Raw genomic sequence first — 24,931 nt, 5'->3', positions numbered from 1 at the left:
ATCCAAGTAAACACTTACGGTAAATTTCTAGAAGTGGAATTACTAGATCAAAGGGTCTATAACTTCCTCAATGTCTACTGCTACATTATTAGTAGATTGTGTTTTTTATTAGCGGTATATAAGAATATCTATTTCTCTAAACTCTAACCTTAAAAAAAAAACCTCTTTGTTTTAGAAAATAGTTATAGACTTCTAGGAAGTTGTAAATAAAGGTGCAGGGAGGTCCTATTCACTCTTCACCCCAGCTCCCCTAGTACTGACATTTTGCATAACTATAGTACAGTAACAGCAAGAAAATGGACATTGGTACAATCCACAGAGCTTATTCAGATTTTACCAGTTATACTTGTGTGTGTGTGTGTGTGTGTGTGTTTGCATGCATGCATGCATATGTGCGTATACATGTGTGTACTGTTCTATGTACCTTGATGTGACCCAGGTTGCCTTCTATGTGAGTTAACTCATTAGAATATTTAGCAAAGTAATTACTGATTGGTTATTATATGTATGGCATATTAAGAGAAGTAAAGATTACTAAGGTGAACCTTTAAAGAGCTCAGTGGCTAAAGTAGGTCATGGTAACATGAGGCTTGATTAGGTGGCCAAACATGTAATTTTTATTTAAATACTTCTTATTAAATATAATACATATTCAGGAAAGTACACATACCATATATGGACAGTTTTATACATAGTTAATTAAGCAAATATCTTTGTAATTACCTAATCAAGCCTTATGAGAACATTGAAGAGAGATCATTTACATTTCTTTCAAGAATTGGGAGAGTTCTACAGTTAGGAATGCATTTGGGTTGTGCTCTGAATAGAATGTGGGAAGGCAGTAAGTAGAAGGGTATTTTAGGCTTTGAAACAGCAAAGAATAATGCAGGATGAATTTGGAGAATGGCATGTACAGTGATAGGATGCAACAGGAGGCAAGGCAGAAAGGGTGTCTAAGAACAAGACTATGGAAAGTCTAATATCTTCATAATTTGAAGAACTCCCTGCTGTAAAAAAATTAAACACTTGGTCACAGGAGTAACCCATTTTAGGATAATTCTAGTCATTATGGAAATTATTTGGAGAAGACCAATTACTGGTAATTTTAACTTTTTAAATATAATGCCATAGCATTAATTATAGTCACAATATTGTACAACCATCAAATAGTATGTTTCCTAAATTTTTTATCACCCCAACAGAAACTCCATATCCAGTAAGCAATATCTCTATGTTCCCCTCTTCCCCTAGCCCCTGGTAACCTCTTACTTTCTGTTTCTATGAATTCCTCTGTTCTAGATATTTCATATAAGGAGCATCATACAGTATTTGTCCTTATGTGTCTGGCTTATTTCATTTAGCATAATGTTAAGTGACTTATGCTTCTATAGACTACTGTAAAAGAAGTAATGAATAGTGATGGTGAAAATAGGAACTGGTAGAATTGGGGAGACAAAAAAGTATTTGTAGAATTCATTTGGACTTGAAAAAAAAAAAAAGATAATACCGAATTTCTAGTCAGTAAGATAGGAAACACAAGGTGCCCAGTATGTTAGGCCCAGGCATTTAATTTATTTAAAGCAGGGCTGGGCAAACTGCAGCCCATTGACTAAGAATGGTTTTTGCAGTTTTAAATGGTTGAAACAAATTCAAAGAATATTTCTTTTTTTTTTTTTTTTTTTTTTTTTGTCTTTTTGCCTTTTCTAGGGCCGCACCTGCGGCATATGGAGGTTCCCAGGCTAGGGGTCGAATCAGAGCTGTAGCCACTGGCCTACGCCAGAGCCACAGCAACGTGGGATCCGAGCCGTGTCTGCAGTCTACACCACAGCCCATGGCAATGCCAGATCCTTAACCCACTGAGCAAGGCCAGGGATCGAACCTGCAACCTCATGGTTCCTAGTCAGATTCGTCAACCACTGCACCATGATAGGAACTCCTCAAAGAATATTTCATAATGCAAAAATTATATAAAATTTAGACTTTAGTGTGCATAAGTTTTATTGGAACATGCTTATTTATTTACATATCTGTGGTTGCGTTTGTGTTCAGTAGCAGAATTGGCTGGTTTTGACAGAGAATGTATGAACTGAAAAGTTTTAATTGTAAATGTTTACAAGTTTTAATTGTAAATGGCCTTTTACAGAAAAGTTGGCTGATCTCTACTCTGGATTGTGAATAAATAGAAATAAGACTGTTTTTTATCCTTTTTTTTTTTTCTTTTTAGGGCCGCACTGTGGCACATGGAAGAGCTCAGGCTAGGGGTTCAATTGGAGCTGTAGGCGCCAGCCTGCTCCACCACTACAGCCACAGCAACATCAAATCCGAGCTGCCTCTGCAACCTACACCACAGCCCTACACCACAGCTTATGGCAACACTGGATCCTTAACCCAGTAAGCAAGGCTAGGGATCGAACCCGCAATCTCATGATTACTAGTCAGATTTGTTTCTACTGAGCCATGACGGGAACTCCATTTTTTATCCTTAAGGAGTTCGTAGTCTAGTTGAAGAAAACTAGGGCAGAGAAAAATGTTCAGTACTTCTTAGTTAGCTGATGTTTTCTGATGGAACAGTTACTCTGTTGTGTGTGCATGCGCATACATGAATGCCTTTTGTGAAATGACTCCTTTCCCATTAAAAAACAATTAGAGAAACTTTCATATTGGAGTTAAATTAAGAATACATGGAAATGGTCTAAATGTAATTGTCTAATAAACAATTACCAGCTTGAAGCTCACAGCAAGACTTCTAATTTGTAGCTTCTTTCCCTTTTAACATATTACTTCATTGCTTTTCAGATGTGGTGGTGCTAGAATATGTTATATTTTCCATGAGACTTTTGGGCGAACCTTGGAATCCGTTGATCCACTAGGTGGCCTTAACACTATTGACATTTTGACTGCCATTAGAAATGCAACTGTAAGTATGCTTAACTTTTAGAATTTTTTCAAATGAGGTTAAAAGATTTTTTTAACCCATATATCTTTTTTTAAGCAAATTGAACAGTTTATTTTGCTCTCATTCTTGAAATTAAGAAGTACTTCTCATGAAAAATACCCAAAATGTGACTTATTTAACCCTTAGGGAAGGACCAAAATTATATGTAGCTATAAGAGCACACAATTTTTTTTTTTTTTTTTTTTTAGGGTCCTCGTCCTGCTTTGTTTGTGCCTGAGGTTTCATTTGAGTTACTGGTCAAACGGCAAATCAAACGTCTGGAAGAGCCCAGCCTCCGTTGTGTGGAACTGGTTCATGAGGAAATGCAAAGGATCATTCAGCACTGTAGCAATTACAGCACACAGGTAATTGTGAAATCGAACAGGTTTCAGATTAAGTAGTAAAAAACATGAGGTGGTGGTTTCTTGGAGTAGGAGGAAATCTAGAAAATAGGCTAAAAGTTAAAAGTCTGCAATTTCCTTATAAAAGCAATTTGAAATAATATAGTTAAATGTAGCTTCCACATCTGATTCAGTATTTCAGTGATTAATCTTCTTTTAAACAGCATAGACTGTTTCTTTCTTCCATCATATATAGGAGTTGTTGAGGTTCCCTAAACTTCATGATGCCATAGTTGAAGTCGTGACTTGTCTTCTTCGTAAACGGTTGCCTGTTACAAATGAAATGGTAAGCTATTATTTCACAAATCATCATCATAATACTGTTAATAAAAGTTACTTTGGACAGCTTTCTGATTACTTTAGAGTTAGGCATAATATTTACTAGTGTATTGGGAAGAAAAAGAAATGAGTTTGTCTTATTTCAAAGGAAACTTCATTAATTATGGTATAAAATGCTTTTTTCTTCATATTTAATCATTGTTAGTCTGCGGCCACCAATTTTCCTGAAAATGGAGTTATCGTTAAGGATTGTGAATAGCTTTGCTTGACTACATAGCAGCACTGACCTAATGCAAAGTTAGTTTTATCTTCTAATCCAGTAAACTGTGCCTTTAGATAGCAAGCTTTTTTTTTTTTCTTTTCTTTTCTAGGACTGTACCCATGGCACATGGAGGTTCCCAGGTTAGGGAACTGTAGCCACCGGCCTACACCGCAGCTCACAGCAATGCTGGATCCTTAATCCGCTGAGTGAGGCCAGGGATCAAACCCGCAATCTCATGGTTCCTAGTCGGATTCAATAACCACTGAGCCATGACGGGAACTCCTAGATAGCAAGCTCTTTAACTCTGATGTACATAAGGGCAATTTGGCCATTTGTACAGTTTGCTTGTTTGATGATCTAATATTATAATGCCATGGTTGCTGTCCTTAAAGATAAAAAGTCCTGAAACGGGCAGAAATATGGGATAAGCATTTGAAATTGTCCTTATGCCTCTGATTGTTGGCTGGTTGTTTTTTTTTTTTTTTTTTTTTCTTTCTGATCTCTGAAAGTGCATTTGGGTCCTTGGCTCAGGATGGTGAGCCCCAATGGATATTTACTTAAAGAGTTCAAAACCATCTTTGGAAGTATAGAATGTAAGTGTTGCTGTTTAGATATTTCCCTAGCAAGCATAAGCCCCGGATTGAAATGAGTAAGAACATGGTTAGCCTGATCTTAGATTCTACCCACTGATATCACAAAATCAACTGAATTTCATTTAAATAGATCATCTTCATTGGTTCTTGATCTTTTAGGGCTGTTCTGATACCTGAGATTTGTCAGGACAGAGCAGATAAAGGAGTTAGTTTAAGCTCTCCAAGAGACAATGCTGGAGAAATGAATTTCAACTTTCCTTCCCTCCCCCCCCTTTTTTAGGGCCACATCCATGGCATGTGGAAGTTCCCAGGCTAGGTGTTGAATTGGAGGTGCAGCTGCTGGCCTATGCCACAGCCACAGCAACACGGGATCCGAGCTGTGTCTGAAGCCTATACCACAGCTCACAGCAGTGCTGGATCCTTAACCCACTGAGTGGGGCCAGGGATTGAACCCGCATCCTCATGGATACTAGTGAGATTTGTTACCACTGAGCCATGATGGGAACTCCTCAATTTTTTGATTGTTGCCCCAATTAAAAATTTGAAGGAGGTACTTGCTTCATAATTAAGGCTAATCAGTTCTTATCTTAGGTCTTTAAATGTATCCTTTACCCAAATGAAGTTAACATCTTTGATGTATATCTGATTATGAAATTTTTATCGTTGAACCTGAACATTTGATTTGGAATAGTGGATGATCTAAGGTTTTAATAGCAAAGTGGAATAAAGCCTTGGAAGTTAGCTATGCATCAGGTGGATAACTTTTTTTTTTCCTTACAAAATACTTATAACTACTTTAAAATCAGAAATCCATTTAGCTGAAATATAAATAATTCAAAAGACAGAGCAAATTATTCCTGGGTTACAAGATTTATCCTTTGGATTATAATTATCAAGTATTTAGGGGTCAGTTTCCTATACTGTCTTTTAAATTTATCTGTTTAATAAGTTTATGTTTTCTAAAGTAAAATTAGGTTGGCATTTTTTTAATATAGCTTAATTTTTTTTTTTTCTAGGTACATAACTTAGTGGCAATTGAATTGGCTTATATCAACACAAAACATCCAGACTTTGCTGATGCTTGTGGGTTAATGAACAATAATATAGAGGTAAATACAGTTCATATTTGTATTTTGAGAGAGAAAATCTGTTTTAATTTAATTATATCAAATTTACTGAGCAAGAGATAACTCTAAGACATACATGTACCATATTATTATCTGTTACATGCCAAGAAGCATGCTGAAGGCATTACATTGTTTTCTTAAGTTTAATTTTCAAAACCACCTGGAGGTGATTCTGATTTTCTGCTTGTGAAACTGTAACTCAGAGGATATGGGTCACATTGATTTAGTGTTGAAGAATTGCCTGGCTCCATTTCAGTAATTGTCATTGCAGTGCATTTAGATTGAAATATTTAAAACCAAGTGGATGTTTAAAATTGGTTTCATTTGTCTCTGAGAACTGTGAAAGAAACAGTCCAGGAATCACCTAATTATAGTAAATTTGGAAAACAGAGTAATGTTTTCACCACTGCTGTGGTTGCTGCATTTCATGGATCATTTTTTTTTTTTTGCCATTTGAAGTTTATGCTGCAGATTGGTGAAGCCAAGGCTGGAGAGAGCCATTTATCTGGATGCAGTTTTTTTCTTTGCCACTTTTATCCAAAACAGTACATTTTACTGCTGCTCCTTAGCCAGTAAGACTTAAGAGTCCCTTTCTACATCAAATATCTTTCTTAAGCATATGGGGTATAAAATTGTAAACATGGAATTTGGGAACTGGAAGAGACCAGGATTTTGGTTAAACAGATGAGGAACCTCAGACCCACAGCTGATAATAGCTGTTACTTTAGTGCTTATTTTGCCTGGCACAGTTAGAGGAAAAAAGCACCTTCTCTTTAACAGTATTAGGAACTATTTTTTTTTTTTTTTGTCTTTTTGCCATTTCTTGGGCCGCTCTGGCGGCATATGGAGGTTCCCAGGCTAGGGGTCTAATCGGAGCTGTAGCCACCAGCCTACACCAGAGCCATAGCAACGCGGGATCTGAGCCGCGTCTGCGACCTACACCACAGCTCACAGCAACGCCGGATCCTTAACTCACTGAGCAAGGCCAGGGATTGAACCTGCAACCTCATGGTTCCTAGTCAGATTCGTTAACCACTGCGCCACTACGGGAACTCCTAGGAACTATTTTTTAGCTACATAGTTGAAGTGACTTCTATTGCCAGAAAAAAATTCCAAAATGCATATGAGTAATGCACTTTAAAACACTGAGAAAATGGGGGAGTTCCCATCGTGGCTGAGTGGAAACTAGTGTCCATGAGGGTGCAGGTTTGATCCCTGGCCTCGATCATTGGGTTGAAGATCTGGTGTTGCCGTGAGCTGTGGTGTGATTGGTAGATGCAGCTTGGATCCTACATTGATGTGGCTGTGGTGTAGGCTGGAGGCTATAGCTCTGATTTGACCTCTAGCTTGGGAACTTCCATATGCCACAAGTGTGTCCTCTAAAAGCAGAAAAAACAAAAAAAACAAAAAATAAAAAACCAACACTCAGAAAATGGACTAGGTAAGTTATTATGTTAAAAATTAGTAGGTAGACACTGTCTTCGGGTAAGGATTTCATTCTTGTAACACTGAAACTTCATGGAAAATTTGTCTGAAACAATTTTTGTAATATTGACAAAGTCACTTACGATTTCATATCAGTATTTTTCTTACAAATGAATGTATCTCTGGTTTTTTTTTTTTGTCTTTTTGCCATTTCTTGGGCCGCTCCTGTGGCATATGGAGGTTCCCGGGCTAGGGGTCAAATCGGAGCTGTAGCTGCCAGCCTATGCCAGAGCCACAGCAACGCAGGATCCGAGCCGCGTCTGCGACCTACACCACAGCTCACGGCAATGCCGGATCCTTAACCCACTGAGCAAGGGCAGGGATCGAATCCGCAACCTCATGGTTCCTAGTCGGATTCGTTAACCACTGCGCCACGACGGGAACTCCGTATCTCTGGTTTTAATGGCTCTTTGTCAAAGAACTTTATGTACATATTCTCATTTAATCTTTACAGCAACCCTATGACAGTAAATAATGTTAACAGACTAGGAAACCATGCCTTAGAGTTGTTTACCTTCCCAAAGACAGGTCTTAGGGACAGCCAAGGTTATAAATAGTAACAGACAAGGGTGAGAATTTCTTTTTCTTTTGTGTGTATGTGTGTGTGTGTGTCTTTTGAGGCTACATTACCCACGGCATATTGAGATTCCCAGGCTAGGGGTTGAATTAGAGCTGTAGCTGCTGGCCTATGCCACAGCCACAGCCATGCCAGATCCAAGCCACTTCTTCGACCTACACCACAGCTCCCAGCAACTCCTGATCCTTAACCCACTGAGCGAGGCCAGGGATCAGATCTGTGTCCTCATGGATGCTAGTCAGATTCGTTTCCCCTGAGCCACAGCAGGAACTCCTAGGGTGAGAATTTCTGACTCAAGATTTCTCTATCTTTTGCTTTGTGTTCTTCAAAATGTATATTTAAATGCTGTTTATTCTGGAGATTGTTAAAATCCACATACTTTTATCATCGGCTATATTTTTTAATCACTGGATAAATGAAAAGTGGGTCAGATTTTCTGTTTAAAAGTTTTCTTACACATAAACGTCACGGTGAAGCTTTGTTACATTTTTTTTTTTTTTCTAATTTGAGTGTTCACGAAATCTTATTCTACTGTATTTGGTGCTGCCTGTGAGAGAACCACTGTTAACACCTGCATCCTTCTGTATTTTCAGTCTTGCACCTATCATGGTGTTTGAAAATCCTAGGTATTCAGAACCTATGGATTTGAATTTATTATAGTTTCTTTAGCTCCACACCAGAGTTATATTGCTAATATTAGCAAATTACAAGAGTGAGCAGGTCTGTTAAATTAGCCAGGTTACAAAAAGGACTGTCACTTTTCAACACTACATTTATTTCCTGGAGGTAGCTTATAATAAAGAAAACAATATTTTCACAGATATTTCTTAAAATTACGGTTTTGTGTGAATTTAACGGAAGTGTACAGATTAGAGTGATTTTTAAAGGCTTTTAAGTTTTCTGTGGTTTGTGTACTTAAAATTGTTTATGGTATGCTGAAGGCTTATGTACACTTCTATGTGGGAACATTTAAATTAGTGATTCTTAACTTAGTGAGAGAGGCAGAGATGCTGTTGGTCCACTGCCCCTCGTTTGGGAATCCCTGGTACAAGAAGCCACTGTTACTGATGTTGTATTGTATTCTTCAGGTGTGTTGGGGGCAGAAAAAGATTGAGAAGCATTGGGTTAAATGATTTCTTGTTTGTTTAAAAATGTAATTATGGCATGAGTCCCAACAATGAGAGGATATACTGTAAGTTATTCCACACTTTTCAATTAAGCTGAATATTTTTTTTTTAGTAGGCTTATATCTCTATGCTCTGATAATCACTAATCTTCTGACTGGTTGTGTTTTATAGGAACAAAGAAGAAACAGGCTAGCAAGAGAATTACCTTCAGCTGTATCACGAGACAAGGTAAAAAACAATGTTTTAAAAGCATATTCCCAGTATGTAAAGATGCATTGGTAAGCCTCAGAATATTACTCAGTTCTAGGAGTAATTTTTTCTTTTTCTCCCTTTAATATGCCATTGGCACTCTTTCACTGTTTGAGTAAAATGCAAGTTTTAAAAATAGGCTGCAAGTAATTTAAAGATAAAATACTTTTTGAATACATGGAATGAATGCTTAAAGTTGGATGTTTACGTATCAAGGCTCTTTAAAAAATTACTTAGGAGTTCTGTGTGCCTCAACAGGGTTAAGAATCCGACATAGTGTCTTGTGAGGATGTGGGTTTGCTCTCTGGCCTTGCTCAGTGGGTTAAGAATCCAGTGTTGCTGCAAGTTGGGACGTAGGTCTCAGAGGTGGCTTGGATCTGGCATTGCTGCGGCTGAGGCAGAGGCTGTAGCTGCAGCTGCAGCTCTGATTTGACCCCTAGCCTGGGAACTTAGATATGCCACATTATCATTACCTTGTAAGATTAGCTAAAATTACTAATAACAAGTATAACAAGGTTTTCTTGGAGAGGGAAGATGACAATATGTACACAACAGGTTTTAGTTACTTGTAATAGTTGCATATATTAACATTTTTGGGTGTATAAAAATCTGTTATCTTGAATTCTTTACCAGAAAAGATTCTATCAAATTTCAAAAATCAAAATGAAGTTTTTGAAGTTTTCTTAGGAATTCATTGTAAGAAAGCCTTAAACAAAGGTGACAATAATATAGGAAATAAGGCAAAATATACATTAATTTTATATCCCATGATTACTTTTGTTTTTTGTGTCATTTTACCATTTGATACAGAGGGGAAAATTCATACTTATAGAATGTTTCTGAATGCATCTTTGGCATCCTTGATTTTTTTTTCCCTGCATTTTTTGCCTTTAGTCTTCTAAAGTTCCAAGTGCTTTGGCACCTGCCTCCCAGGAGCCCTCCCCTGCTGCTTCTGCTGAGGCTGATGGCAAGGTCTGTTCTGATTCTTAATCTAAGCCTGCATGCCTAGTCTGGTGCAACATAATCATCTGGGAATAATACACTGAATAGTGAATATTAATGTAGGATGTTGTGCTGAGGTCAGATTTTAATCTAATAGAAATTTAAAATCATTTAACAGTGTATACTTATAAATTATTGTGGGCATACTTTTGCTTGCAATATAGAAGATGCACACAGAAAACGAATTTAAAGAGGAAATTATCCTGCCCTTTTTGAATATCAAGTCATTAATATTTAAATTTTGCTTGTTAAACTGCATGTTTTAACGTATCTTTTAACAGTTAATTCAGGACAGCAGAAGAGAAACTAAAAATGTGAGTCTTGCTTCAGAATGAAAATGTTGGTTCTCACTGAAACATTGTCTTCAAAACCATTGAAGAACTTGTTTGTAACAGTGCATCAATCTCTTGTTGTCTGTGTTGTTTTTAATGTTTCTTTAACTAACCCTTCTAAGATGGATTTATTAATTCTAGTTTCAACATTGTTTGAAATAGTTAACAATAGGCTTTCTCAGTGTTTTCTATCACCTTTAAGAATAGTTGTGAATTTAATACTTTGGTAGAGAAGTAAGATTCCAGAAATGGAAATTGTACTTTTGGACTTTTCCTCTTTAAAGATTCTGAGATCTGCCCAGTACTAATGGATAATCAGTCCTCTCATGCTTCTTTCTTATGCTTTCATTCAGTTTGCATTTGTCACCCTAAATATGTAGCTTAATATTGTGCCTCAACAGCTTAAGCAATTTCAAAACAAACCGGGGGACTGAGAGTTTAAGACTGTTGCTAATTCTTAATAACCTTTTAAGGAAAAAATTAAATAATCTGTAAATTAATCAGACCCATTCTTATTTTTAGTTTTTCTGCCATTTAGCTCCTCTCCTTATTTATTGTCCAGATTTGAAATTCAATCAAATAAAACCCAATAAATGTCTTATCTTCTCTCAGCCCACTGTGTTCAGATCTTAAGAGAACCATCTAAATCACTGCTTACATTTTATTTCACTCACAGCATCACCCTGAATTTGCTCACTCTCCTTAACATTTCCTATGATCTATCATTCATTTATAATTAATAAGCATTTAAAAATTACTCATTTAAAAAGTAGTATATAAATATACTGCCTATATTTTGATATACCTCATCTTAACTACATTGTAGAGATAAATATTTTGGCCAGTGTTTTGATTCAGAATGATACCAGAACATCTTTTAGCAGTTGCTTAACCCTCTTCTGCTACTTTTATTTCTACCTATAACTTTGGATGCCATTTAATCTCCATTTTAGATTTTTAGAATCTTTTTTTTTTTTTTTTTGGTCTTTTTGCCATTTCTTGGGCCGCTCCTGCAGCATATGGAGGTTCCCAGGCTAGGAGTCAAATTGGAGCTGTAGCCACCAGCCTATGTCAGAGCCACAGCAACACTGGATCTGAGCCTTGTCTGCAACCCACACCACAGCTCACGGCAATGCCGGATCCTTAACCCACTAAGCAAGGCCAGGGATCGAACCCTCAACCTCATGGTTCCTAGTCAGATTTGTTAACCACTGAGCCATGATGGGAACTCCAGATTTTTAAGATCTTAAAGACATCTCAATTATTGATGAATTACTGTTTTCCCCATTATCCTAAACAGTCATTTTTCTTTTAGAAATCAAGACTAACAAATACCCTAAAAAAGAAGGTGCAGAAAGCACTTGTGATTAATGGTGGTGCTAGATTTCTCTCTGTAGATTCCTTCTCAAGGGGATAGACATTGAGGGAATTGATGTTGTGTTTGTCATATTCCACATTTTAGGCAGCTTAAAACCAGTGTCAGCCTAAGAATGAGTATGTTCTTCTTTCTGTTATTAAAGAGTTCCTACTTTTATCCTATGGCATTGACTATTAGGAACATAAACTGACCTGAGAAATTATATATTTTTGGAGACATGAGTTCATAGAACTTTCAGACATCATAGTTCAACAGTGTTTAAAGTTACTTTGAAGTAATGTGAATAGCAGTTCTGTTTTTCCTTGTGCTTTTAATGAGCAATCTTGTTTTAAAGGGCAGCTTATATTTCTCCCACAGTCTCTAGTGTTAGGTTGGAGAAGAAGACAAAGTTTGAAAAGTTAGCAAATAATAAAAAAGGAATTTTAGGAGTTCCCGTTGTGGCTTAGCATTAACAAACCCGACCAGTATCCATGAGGACATGGGTTCAATCCCTGGCCTTGCTCAGTGGGCTAAGGATCTGGTGTTGCCATGAGCTGTGGGTGAAGGTTGCAGACATGGCTCGGATCCCGAGTTGCTGTGACTGGCAGCTACAGCTCCAATTCGATCCCCTAGCCTGGGAAGTTCCATGTGCTGTAGGTGAGGCCCTAAAAAAAAAAGCAAAAAGGAAATTTAAATATACTGGCTGAGGCCTTGCAAACGATTTACAATGGTACCTCTTACTTAGACAGCTCAGAGTTTTAGTTATATAGGCCACCCATCATCTCTTTCTGACTCTCTATCTGTCTGAATAGCAGAGGGGTACTGAAGGTGTATTCTCCTTGACTACTGTCAAAGAAAATGAACTTTGTTTAGTTAGTGTCAGTTTGATATGGTTGGTATAGGTTTTGGAACATTTTTTTTTTCAGGTCACATCTGGAGGTGGTGGGGTTGGAGATGGTGTTCAGGAACCAACAACAGGCAACTGGAGAGGAATGCTGAAAACTTCAAAAGCTGAAGAGTTGCTAGCTGAGGAGAAATCAAAACCAATTCCAATCATGCCCGCCAGTCCACAAAAAGGCCATGCTGTGAATTTGCTGGATGTGGTAAGCCACAGAAACAGACAAATAACGATATTACCAGGAAGACACTTTAAAAGACTAAAAGAACTGACATCTCAAAAACTTATTGAACTTTTGAATGTTAAGTGTTGTAATTTCAAAATGGCACAAAAGTACCTTTCTTCTACCTCTCTCTCACCCCATTTAGCCAGTTCCTGTTGCACGAAAACTATCTGCCCGTGAACAGAGAGATTGTGAGGTTATTGAACGACTCATCAAGTCGTATTTTCTTATTGTCAGAAAGAATATTCAAGACAGGTTAGTACTATGTTTTATAAATCAGACTAGAATACTGCTGGTTGATTCCATAATCTGTTTTGAAAATAATAATATTAAAAATTTACGTTTTTATTCTAAATCAAATGGATAATCTGATTTTTTTTTTTTGTTTTACAGTGTACCAAAGGCAGTGATGCATTTTTTGGTTAATCATGTGAAAGATACTCTTCAGAGTGAGTTAGTAGGACAGCTGTATAAATCATCCTTATTGGATGATCTTCTGACTGAATCTGAAGACATGGCACAGCGCAGGAAAGAAGCAGCTGATATGCTGAAGGTATTACTGTGAATTTTTAAAAATTTTCTTGGGTTGCAGGTATAAACATTTATTTAAAATGCATTCTGATCCTCAGAGATATATGTCTTTGTATGATGGCTAATCTTTTTTTCTGTTGGCAGTTGTTTAGATTCAAATTTCAGAGAAGATACCGGTTAGTATAAATCAACCACATATAAAGTGGAGAGGTTATCCTACATTAATTCAGATTCTTTGATATGCCTTGATATTATAACTTAAGCATTTATAATTTGTATCATCTTCTTTAATGCAGGCATTACAAGGAGCCAGTCAAATTATTGCTGAAATCCGAGAGACTCATCTTTGGTGAAGAGAACTATATAATACCAAGACTTTGCTGACTTGCTAGTTACTGCCTACTTGAGTAGAATTTTATTTATAAACCCCTGTGATTGCAATGGTATGAATCTGCTCACGTGAAGACTGGCTATAAACTGAAAATTGTACGCTGTATTGCCGAACAAATCACACATTTAATTCAAATAATAAATGGCTGTTTCTAAAATTTCCTGGTATATATAAAATACATCAAGTCTGTCTTGTGACAATTTCATTTGAACTTAAAGAAGAACTGTTAATAGTTCTAGTTATACAAGCAGTTTGTGGATACGACGACCTGTGTAATCCGCTAGTGATCTTAAGGCTGCTGCTGTAGTCCTTCGAGAAGAATGCACCAAGACACCATTTCATACAACTATAATGCATGCACCATATAAACTGATCTGGCTTTGAAAGAGGTGGGTTGACAGTTACTCATGTAGTCACTATTCCACCTGTCCTTTGATTTAATTTTATTGAGCTTCTCTGCAGCCTTTGATATGTTAGTAAAAAAGCTGAACACACAAGAGGATCTGTAACCCTGACAGTGATGTGGTGTGCATAAAGTATAGCTACACAGTCCTTCCACTTCTGGGTCCACATTGCCCTAGTGCGTTAAAAACTAAAATATCTTCTTTGATCAACCTTGAGGCATGAATTATGCTTTCTTCCATTAAAAACGACCCATCTAGACTTGATTATCTAGTAAGGCTTGGTAATGACCATTTTCTTTTAGTTTTCAAAAGTCCTAGTAAATTCCCCTTGTTTTCAAATATAATAGTAATAATTCAGATACATTTTATATTGGAGCACTGAAACCATGCTTCAGGATTCACTTGGAGATGGGACTTAAAACCAAATACTGTGCTGATTTTTGAAGTGTATTTCCTTTCTATAAGTATTAGTTGGTAATAGCTACTTTTGCTTCACACTAACAAAATACAATAGAGGTATAAAAATAACAGTGGAGCTTTATTATGTAAAGAAAAACATCCAAACACACACATATAACTCCTAAAGGCTTTCAGGGGGTTGAGAGTAAAGTTTAGAATATAAACACATTTTACTAAAATTCCCCAGGTGATTCTTATATGAATTACATTATAAATTTTAAGATAAATTATATATTGCAGATATTAAAACGTATTTTTAAGTTGTGACATTTATGCAGGACTACTGGCAGGAACAATATGAATATGTCTGTTACCTTTAATTAATGGCACCCATTTACTAAGCAACAGGCTCAGCAACTGATCTCGAACCAGAGTCAGACTAATATTGATATGGTACTACTTTGAATCTGTTGGCAGAACCATCTTCATAGAATACATGCTTCCAAAAGTTTGTCAGAACACTTTAAAATTACTCTACCATCATTAAACATCAGTTTTGAAATTATAGCCATCCATGATTTATTTATTTCAGACCAGATGACTACCATTCTATTCTAGCTTTTTTAATTTGTAAGGGGGGGGGGGGACTTAGAATGCACCTTTCTCCAGCAAATTTCAGACTGAAAACATTACCTGCTATGGTAATGCACTTGCTAGTACTACACACCATGTATAAGAAAAACAAAGGCAAAATAGGTATGAAAAGAGAAAATCTCCTTTTGTTGTCCCTCAAACTGAGTGAAGTTCTGAAATGTAGAAATGATCTCTGACATTTATAATGGATACTTGTATGTTCTTACTATGTAAATAAAATTGCTGGTATGAAGTGACATTAGAGTTTGTCAATAAATTAATTTTTCCTGACTTTATTCCCAGAAGAAGGTTTAGATAAACCATATATTTTCAACAAATAAATCTACTTTGAAACATAGCAAGACAGCTTATAGCTGTATGAAAGTTTTATGACCTTTTTCCTTTTAGATTTTAGTAACTGACTGAGGCATTATTATATCTCCATTTTGCATGAAGATAATGAATTTCTCTAAGTAACCCAGGTAGCAAATAGCTAGAGTTTGAACTCTAAAGCTGTGCTTTGCTGCCGCTAAGATTTTCTAGAACAAATCTGATTGTGTATATGTTTGTTTTTCACTTGATCGTCATGGGAAATAGGGGTGCTATTACCTTGATTTTTTAGATGTTAGAAATAGCTCTGGAGAATCTGGAGTTCTCTGCCTAATACAGAGATTAATTTAACCAAGTCTTGACTCCAAATCTTCTAAAATGCGTTTAGAATATAATCACATTATAAATTTTGACCTGAAATTTGACCTAAAAACTTCCTTTACAAGAAAACCTGTTGATACTCCCATATGACTGGATATTTAGTGTATTCATCTCTATTTTATCTTGTTGGTTACTTAACTTTTTGGTTCATCTCAAGTTGCAATCTGCTGGACAGAAGTTGAAATTTAATATAAAAGTTGATAAATTTATAGGACATTGCTACCTTTTTCGCTGAGTACAAAAAACAAGGCTATGGGTAAACTAAATTATGTGGAAACAGGCAAGGGACTGGAAAATTAAATTAGAAACTTAATGAAAAGTATTGATTCTTCGCTTTGAAATTATTTCTACTGTAATTTTTAAATGCCAACTGTGGCTTCCTCTAACTTTTCTGTTTTATGGAGAACTGTAGTTGCTTCCTAAACAACAACAAAATCCAGTGAGATATACACCTGATTGAAAAGTATCCACAATTCCTTATACTACCTCTTTTTCACTGTTCCTCCACATTTCCAAGAGAGCAAGAAGGGTAGGATAGGACAGACAGCATTTAGTTTTTCATGAAGTATAATTATTAAAAGAGATTAACCCCGTAAATCATGTTTTTCTGTGGTAGTTGTTGAAGTTTAAAGATGAAATAAAATACCCCATTGTTACACAAACATAACCTATATAAATAATGAAATTACTCACACTGTGAGAGGCCCAGAGTATACTCCATTCTCTGTTTTTGATTTGCATAAGTGAAGGTATAGATATGTAGGTCTTGAGAATGAATGATGGATAAGTTTGAACCACCAGAAGGATTTTTCATCATAGCTGAAGCCATTTTATAATGTAGAAATTCCTTTTTCCTATTTTAAGTAATGAAAGTCCATTCTTAAGAATATGTTGTCCAACAACTAAAACACTCTCAGGATTTGTTACTTGTCTGTGATTAATACTGACTCCACCTTCTGTTATCATCCGATACCTAAAAATAGAAATGTTTAGTAACTAGACATATCCAATCACTGTTGACATTCCCAATATTATAGATACATCATTACATTTAAATTTCAGAGATTCTCCTGTTGAAACCATTTAGCACTGAACTGTATCTTCATGTTTACTAAATTCTGCCTCCTCTTTAATGTTCTAAAGGAGCAGATTTAAGAAACTCAGGTAACATTTTAAATAGGTTGCACAAGAGGATGCAGACAATGAGGGGCTGTGTGAATCTGTTTTCTTAGGCCTCTGTTCTTGTGATCTTAAATTGTGACTGTCTCTGAGCTGACTGATCCCAGTGTATTTGTACAATAGTGGTCCCTTATTAATTTTTTTGGCCACATCTGCGGCATGTGGAAGTTTGTGAGTCAGGGATTGAATCTTCCTTCGCCAGAGCAGTGACAATACCTGATCCATAACTCTCTGAGCCACCAGGAAACTCCCATTAGTGGTCCCTTAAATGCAAGCCCTTTCCAGTGCTGGAGAAAACACTGACCAGGTTAGACTTAATAAGGGAGTACAGTAATACCAGACTTTACAGAAAATATATTTTCAGCAATCTGTTTTTACTTTACTCTCAGACTAATCTAAATGCTACAAGGAATGAGACAGCATCATCAGGAAGACATCCTCTCTAGAAACATGCTGTGCATTATAACATTTAATGCTGAATGAACTGTGAACCTATAAGTTAAATAATCTTACCCTCGGGGGCCATCTGGAATGGCATTTGCTTTGCGGCACGTATCTAGGACGCTTGTTCCAGGATCAAGTACTAATTCAGAAAATGAAGCTTCTTTAAACAACTCTTTTAACTCTTGATCAGACATGACCTCCAGTGCGTCTATGCTGCTATGATAAAGGGCTTGTGTACACCTGAAAAACACATTTTGAGAGCCGCCTCATGTGAGTGTTTACTCACATATATGTTCTAACACCCAATAACCAATTATGAGGCACCTACTATGTTCTAAATAGAAGGTTTTTGAAACAGCAACATCTATCTTGTATAATTTATAAGTGTAATTCAGGATAATCTTTCTTTCTAATAAATAGAGGCTATTGTAAAGCAGTTAACAATGAGTCTTTGTTAGTGGTAAAAGAGAACTCTAAAATAGTCTATCTCCAAATGTTTTCCAGTGTCTTAACTAACTTAATCAAGTGTTAATTAGTTTAAAAGGCCACCTTTTAGCAGAGTCTAGCCCTTCTTGTCCATGAACAAGCTTTGTTACTTCTGCAGCAAGTCGTTTCTGGGGACCCCGCTTTTCTGGCTCTCTGACATGCAGTTGCATTATGTGGTCAATCTCTGGAAGGGGTAGAAAAGTGAAGAGCTTCAGGTACCTTCAGGACCAAAAAACAAACCTGTTAGATTTACAGAACATACCTAATTTTTATCTCTATCTCCCTTACCCTTTAAAGAACATTGTGTTTACTTTTAAATGTACTTTTAATTATGAAAATAACAGTAGTACATATACACAATGGAAAATTACTCAGCCATACAAGGGAATGAAATAATGGCATTTGTAGCAACATGGATGGACCTAGAAATTACCATGCTAAAGTGAGGTAAGACAGTGAGCACAAATATCCTATGCTATCACTTATATATGGAATCTAAAAAAAGGATACAATGAACTTACTTGCAGAACAGAAATATACTCATGGACCTTGAAAAACTTATGGTTACCAAAGGAGACAGGCTGGCGGGGGGCACTGGGACTGGGGGGTTTGGGATAGAAATATTCTAAATTTAGGTTGTGATGATGGTTGTACAACTATAAATATAATAAAATTCATTGAATTTTAAAAAATAACAGTTAAAAAAAGTTCACGATCAAAAGACTCAATAAATATTATGGAAAAAAAAATAACAAACATGCAGAAATGTACCAAAAATAATATGACAGTAAGACACACTCCACCCTGACTGAAGATGTTACTATTTTGCTACCTTTGTTTACAAGTCTTATTTTATTTTTTAATTTAGGACCGTACCCACTGAATATGGAGGTTTCCAGGCTAGGGGACAGGTTGGAGCTTTAGCTGCCAGCCTATACCACAGCCATAGCACTGCCAGATCCCAGCTGCGTCTGCGACCTACACCACAGCTCGCTGCAACACCAGATCTTTAACCCAACGACTGAGCAAGGCCAGGGATCAAACTCGCAACCTCATGGATGCTAGTCAGGTTTGTTACTGTTAAGCCACAGTGGCAACTCCCAGAGTCTTATTTTAAAAGATATAGATGAAGGCCCCATCCCCATCATACATATTTGTCTTCCTGCCCCAGAGACAACTGCTAATCCAAATTTGTGACCATCCTTCTTTTGTTTTCTGTGTATGTACCCACCAATAAAAATTACTGTATAATTTAAAGACAGGCATATCTTATATGTATCCTCTTGAAATCATATTTTCGGTGTAAAGTGTTGTCAAGTACATAGATCACAGACATGTAGCTTAATGAAGCATAAAGCAAACATCTGCACAACCATCACCTGTCTAGATATGTAACACTGCTCCTAGCCAAGGAACATCCTCTCAATCCCTCAAACTTCTGACTCTCATGGTAATCACTTTCCTGTTTTTCTTTGTATTTTTACTATCTCAGCATGCCTCCCAAAAGAGCATCACTTAGCTTTGCCTCTTTTTATTTAGATTTTATATAAACAGAATCATGTAAAATATATTTTTGTTTGGGTACTCTGGCACATCATTATGTTGGAGATTCACCCATGTTGCTGTGTGTATGGCTGCTGAGGACAGCATTCCATGTTATGAACATTTCATGATGTGTTTATTTATTCTAGCGTGGATGTCTGTGTTCCTACTCTTGGACAGTGAGCGCTGCCTTGACTATTGTCATATATTTCTCTTGGTGCACACGTTTACTCATCTGTCAGGGATGTGCCCAGGGAGGGACTGCTGAGCACAGGTAATGTGCACATTCAATCTGAGTATGCACAGCGACATATTTTTCCAAGTGGTCCGATAATGCACTGAAAGCACCTGACATTAAGTTTTTGACGACCAAGGTATCCCTTTCAAAGACATCCATCTCGAATAAACATACAGGCAGCTATATGACAGAGCTAGTAGCAAACCAACTAGATAAGGAAACATGCTGCCCCCGCCCCCCCCATGAAGGTGCCCCTTCAAAAAACCCTGGGTAACCAGATAACTAACCACTGGAGTGACCCCTCTTCTCCTTCCCACTCCCTAATTCTTGCTCTTATATTTTAAATTAGCCAGTGAAGAATGAACCTTTGAAATCATAGGTACCCCAATAAAGGCAGAGCCCAGGGCCCCATGCTCACTTTCTCCCTCTCCATCCATAACCTCACTATGTAGCCCTTAGAGTGCCATGTGCCCATGAGTATAAACCTTATTTTTTAAAGTTCCGTGATGATTACTACTGAGGTGTATCTTGCAATCATAACAAGAGCAAGGGCTGGTCTAGTCACAGCACTGTCCAGAAATGTCTACGGCGGCTCCTACCAGAAGCATGGGCCCCAGTGAGTGTCCCTAGGCATCTCTAGCTGATGGAATCACTATTAACAGGCTGAGACCTACAGAACAGTTGGCAATGGCCAGGACTGCAGTTTGGTCTGGCCAGTGGCTAAGGGACAATTTTCTCATACAAGACAAGCCCGTTTGCCCCAGACAAGGAACAAGTCCCCAGTTCCTATCATTGCTACTCACGTTTCTGCTCACATTACCTGCTCTATGCTGGAAACCATTTTCAGCAGTACTGCAGACTCCTGCAGTCAGCCCGCCACATTCTGCCCACCCCAGACCCTACCTACCAGCTGAGAAATGGGCCCAACCTTGGGTCACTAAGGAATTCATATCATAACAGCTTGGACTCAAGTGAGGGGACTCCCCATCTCCTCAGCAGCAGCCAAAGTTGTGACAGACAATTGTATTCTCTGCTCCCAAACAAAACAATGGAGGCTCTCCGGAGACCAGCCATGCTCACTGGCAGGTGGATTTCATCAACTGCTGCTCCTTCTTCCTGGGGCTTGCAGATTGGCTTTCATAATCATCAAGACTTACTTACAACTCTTTTTCCTCACTGAACTTGCTCTCATTTCCTTTGGATTGCCAGACATTATTGATTCTGACCCCTTTACCTCTCCATAGACTAAACAATAGACTCTCCAACATAATATTCTTCCGAATTTCCATCCAGGCTATAGCCCTGGGCAGCTGGCCTCATTAAGCATTATTAGCCTCCTCAAAGAGAGACATGCCTTAAATTACTCTCAGGCAAGTCATCCCAAAATGGACTGAATTGTTGCCTCAGGCCATCACCTTGCTTAATTTTCACCCCCTGGGTCTTTATATCCTATATACCAACTATTAAACACACATCCAAATCCCATTTCTGGTCACCTCTGGCAATTCTCAAGCTTTTACCCTCCAAGAGATCATTCCACTTATTTTTGTTTAATAATAATTTTAGTGTTCTGCAGGAAAGTCTTAGACATTTAAAAAATTTTAAGGAGTTCCCGTCATGGCTCAGTGGTTAACGAAGCCGACTAGGAATGACGAGATTGCAGGTTTGATCTCTGGCCTCGCTCTGTGGGTTAAGGATCTGGCATTGCCGTGAGCTGTGGCATAGGTTGCAGACGCGGCTTGGATCCCGAGTTGCTGTGGCTCTGGCGTAGGCCGGCGGCTACAACTCCAATTAGATCCCTAGTCTGGGAACCTCCATGTGCCACGGATGCGGCCCTAGAAAAGACAAAAAAAAAAAAAAAATATATATATATATATATATATATATATTCCTAGATTATTTTGATGACAGTTATGTCAAAATGATACTTTTTCGAAAAAGTTAATTTTCTTTGTTGCAGGCATACTTCTCATTAACTTATATTCTTCCAAGAGTTTAAGATACTGCAAATTAATGAGAAAATCTTTTTCTTTTTTGTGGTTTTTAGGGCTGCACTTGCAGCATATAGCGGTTCCCAGGCCAGGGGTCCAATCAGAGCTGTAGCTGCTGGCCTACACCACAGCTCACTGCAATGCTGGATCCTTAAGCCACTGAGCAAGGCCAGGGACAGAACCTGCATCCTCATGGATGCTAGTCAGATTCGTTAGCCACCAAGCCATGATGAGAACTTTTTTTTTTTTTTTTTTGAGAAAATCATTTTTAGTAAGTGTTAGGGGCTACATGGGGGCTCATTGTTAAAATGGCTCATTGTGCCAACCTCGCAAATAAAGCATGAGGTCACAGTGACCCATGAGACTGACCACCTTGCTCAAGCAACATCCTGTTTATGCCACTAGCGGCTACTCTCCCAAGACTAGAAAACCACGCTACAGTGGGACACCTCTGGCTTTCTCAAGACTACGACCACCAGAGTCCAGCTGCAGCTAAAGATAAACCAACTCCCCTTCAGGGGATTCAATTTTCCATCCAAGGGGTATAAGAAGGACCCGCCAGAAGGGCAGGGGACTAGCCCACAAAGGTCGGTCACCCTCTTTTTCCCTTGAGTAAATTTCCTTCTCTTCGCCTGACCACCTGGCTAGTTCTCTTTTTCTCCACACCCGCCTTACAATAAGGATCTTCAAAAGGACCTTTTACGTTAAAGAAAAGGAAATTTAGAGACAAAGCTAAAAAAAGAGTTAGTCAAGTTTAAGATGAAAGGAGTAGGAGTTCCTGTCGTGGCTCAGTGGTTAACGAATCCGACTAGGAACGATGAGGTTGCAGGTTCGATCCCTGGCCTTGCTCAGTGGGTTAAGGATCCGGCGTTGCCGGTGGCTACAGCTCCGATTCGACCCCTAGCCTGGGAACCTCCATATGCTGTGGGAGCAGCCCAAGAAATGGCAAAAAAGACCAAAAAAAAAAAAAAAAAAAAAAAGATGAAAGGAGTAAAAAATTAGAATATGCAAACAATAACGTCCTAAGTACTTGTTAGATGTAGGTCACATACTTGCCTCTAAGTTATCTAGCAACCACAGTGTTTTTCTGCTTTAACCAACAAAAGGTGTTTAACGTCCTAAGGTGTTTAAAACAGTTAAAACTACAATGTCCTATGATGTACTGGTTTATGACTTAAGGAGAATCTAAGTTAAAACAAAAAACTATGAAGGGTTGAAGGCACAGAGAGAGTCTATGGCTAAAATTACATCATGAACATTATTACATTTTTCTCAGCAAACAATTAAGAACTCATTTTTCTCAGCAAACAATTAAGAACTCACCTTTCTACCAAATTATCTTGCAGCCTGACAAAAAATTGATACAATTCAAACGGAGATGTCTTCTCTCTGTTTAGCCAAACAGCATTGCCAGCAGACTTTCCCAGTTTTGCTCCAGTTGTACTTGTAATCAGAGGAACGGAGATGCCAAATACATCTTCTCCAGTCACCCTATGCATAGAGAACTTTATTACGTGCTTCAAGATCAGGTGGTGGTAGGTTCTGCTAATCACTTTCAGTCACTCTTCAGTCTATCTTGCTTTAAGAAAACTTCCTTGACCTCCTAAACCTGGATTCTTGTTCATCACGCTGCTTTCACAGCACTCTATTTTGGCCTTTGTCATTCTGAACTGCAAATGAACCAGTGACTCTGGGCAAGCCAAGGGCAACAGCTGCATAACTACCGCCTAGAAATTTTTAAAGGCTGGGTGGAAAGAGGTGAGAGGACAGGTACAAGGCAGAGACTAAGGAGGTGTTTTAAAGGGACTTTTAAAATGAGTGGCACCTGAACTAGTCCTATAATTCATCTCTCTCAGGAAAATGACATTGAAATCTACATTATTTTCCAAATATTTGGTGTTGAATTTTTTTTTTTTTTTTTTTTTGGAAATGCCTAACATTTAGTCACGTTACAATGACTAACATGTAGCTTCACGGAAGGTGGTGAGCAAAAGCAGAGACTACTCGAGGAGGCCCAGTCACGTTTAGGTATACACAAAGAAAAGCAGTCTTTCAAATCAGAAACACAGGAAAAGCTTCTTAGGAGAAGCAGATAAAATCCAAACCCTGACCAGTGGTCTATATCCTGCAGAGCTCCAGAATATGTCCCACACCTAATACCATTATTTCAGCCCCTTAGTTCCATTAGCCAGAGATACTAAGTTTATCCCCCTTAATGAAGATAAAATCAACAAGGGCTGGAACGAAGAGCATCATTCCACAATCCTGACAATGCATTACAGGTTATGCTCGTGTGTGCATTACTTGTTCTAGGATTTTTCTCCTCTAGAGGCGCTTACTTGTGGATGAACTCGTAACCGGACATGATATTGCCCAGCTGATCAGCTCCACCCAGCTGGACCCGGCATCCATAATGCTGGAACAGATAGTAGAAATCGTAGGCTTGGAGCACCTGGTATAAAAACTCGGCCAAACTCATGCCTTCGGGGCTCTTGAGCCGGCTTTGCACGCTCAGCCGGCTAAGCAACGTGCCCATGCGAAAGTGGCCGCCCACGGTCGCCAAGAAGTCCACTAGGTGCTGCTTCTGGTACCAGGCCGAGTTATCCAGCACCGTGAAGCTGCCCCAGCTTCGCCCGTTAGTGAAAAGCTGCTGGTGATTAGCCGCCAGGGCTTGTAGTCCCTGGCGCAAGGCGAGCGCGTTGCTTTGCACGCGCTCGGCGTCCAGCGCCTCCCGCTCCTTGGTGCGGCCGCTGGGGTCTCCCAGGCGCGCCGTGGCACCTCCCACCAGCGCAATCACATTGTGGCCGGCTCGCTGGAAATGAAACAGGCCCAAAAGCGCCAGCAGATGCCCCACATGAAGCGAGTCAGCTGTGGGGTCGAAACCGCAATAGATGGTCTGAGGAACGTTGCCCGCCAAGCCACGGTCGAAGAGCTCTGGGAGCTCTGTCTTTGTACCCCTTTCAGGGAAGAATTCCTTGAATAGACCCCGAGCCTTCTGCACCGCCAGCAACCCCTGAGCGCCCGAGTGGGCCTTACGGAGCCCTAGTGGCAAGACTCCTGACTGGCCTGGGGTACCAAGCCACCGGCCGCGGGAAACGCGCCGCAACATGGGCGCTGCCATCTTGGCGGAGGCGC

The 24,931-nt window shown here is 38.5% G+C and overlaps 2 protein-coding genes across 11 annotated transcripts in view; one reads left to right on the top strand and one right to left on the bottom strand.

Annotated features, from left to right (window-relative positions):
• Positions 1-15,462, top strand: part of DNM1L (dynamin 1 like) — a 64,931-nt gene extending 49,469 nt beyond the window's left edge. For 2 of the 9 annotated variants that reach the window (XM_021092058.2, XM_021092056.2), the window contains 11 exons: positions 2,797-2,917; positions 3,145-3,300; positions 3,533-3,622; positions 5,487-5,579; positions 8,958-9,014; positions 9,930-10,007; positions 10,319-10,351; positions 12,653-12,829; positions 12,993-13,102; positions 13,241-13,400; positions 13,675-15,462. In XM_021092058.2, the coding sequence (XP_020947717.1) occupies positions 2,797-2,917; positions 3,145-3,300; positions 3,533-3,622; positions 5,487-5,579; positions 8,958-9,014; positions 9,930-10,007; positions 10,319-10,351; positions 12,653-12,829; positions 12,993-13,102; positions 13,241-13,400; positions 13,675-13,731 (1,132 nt within the window). In that variant the 3' untranslated portion in view covers positions 13,732-15,462. Of the gene's footprint in view, positions 1-2,796; positions 2,918-3,144; positions 3,301-3,532; positions 3,623-5,486; positions 5,580-8,957; positions 9,353-9,929; positions 10,008-10,318; positions 10,352-12,252; positions 12,830-12,992; positions 13,103-13,240; positions 13,401-13,674 lie in introns of all 9 variants that reach the window. The other 7 variants (XM_021092063.2, XM_021092061.2, XM_021092060.2 and 4 more) reach the window with 4 other exon arrangements.
• Positions 595-24,931, bottom strand: YARS2 (tyrosyl-tRNA synthetase 2). 2 transcript variants are annotated; one of them, XR_002344051.2, is made up of 6 exons: positions 24,136-24,931; positions 23,120-23,287; positions 18,089-18,244; positions 17,609-17,779; positions 16,610-16,889; positions 595-3,605 (listed from the first exon to the last, which is right to left on the bottom strand). XR_002344051.2 is itself a non-coding variant. In XM_021092065.2 (5 exons), the coding sequence occupies exons 1-5, from the start codon at positions 24,915-24,917 to the stop codon at positions 16,730-16,732; spliced, it is 1,437 nt and encodes a 478-aa protein (XP_020947724.2). In that variant the 5' UTR covers positions 24,918-24,931; the 3' UTR covers positions 15,615-16,729. The 2 variants fall into 2 exon arrangements, 1 of the variants encoding a protein (XP_020947724.2); XM_021092065.2 differs by lacking the exon at positions 595-3,605 and having other exon boundaries at positions 15,615-16,889.

This window comes from Sus scrofa, chromosome 5 (assembly GCF_054392235.1).
Source record: "Sus scrofa isolate SSC_HxYL_T2T_F1_AM1 chromosome 5, Sscrofa_HxYL_maternal_Yorkshire_Landrace_v2.0, whole genome shotgun sequence".
Classification (NCBI taxonomy): domain Eukaryota; kingdom Metazoa; phylum Chordata; class Mammalia; order Artiodactyla; family Suidae; genus Sus; species Sus scrofa.
Note: the sequence above shows the minus strand (reverse complement) of the source record. Positions and strands in the feature narration are given on the sequence as shown.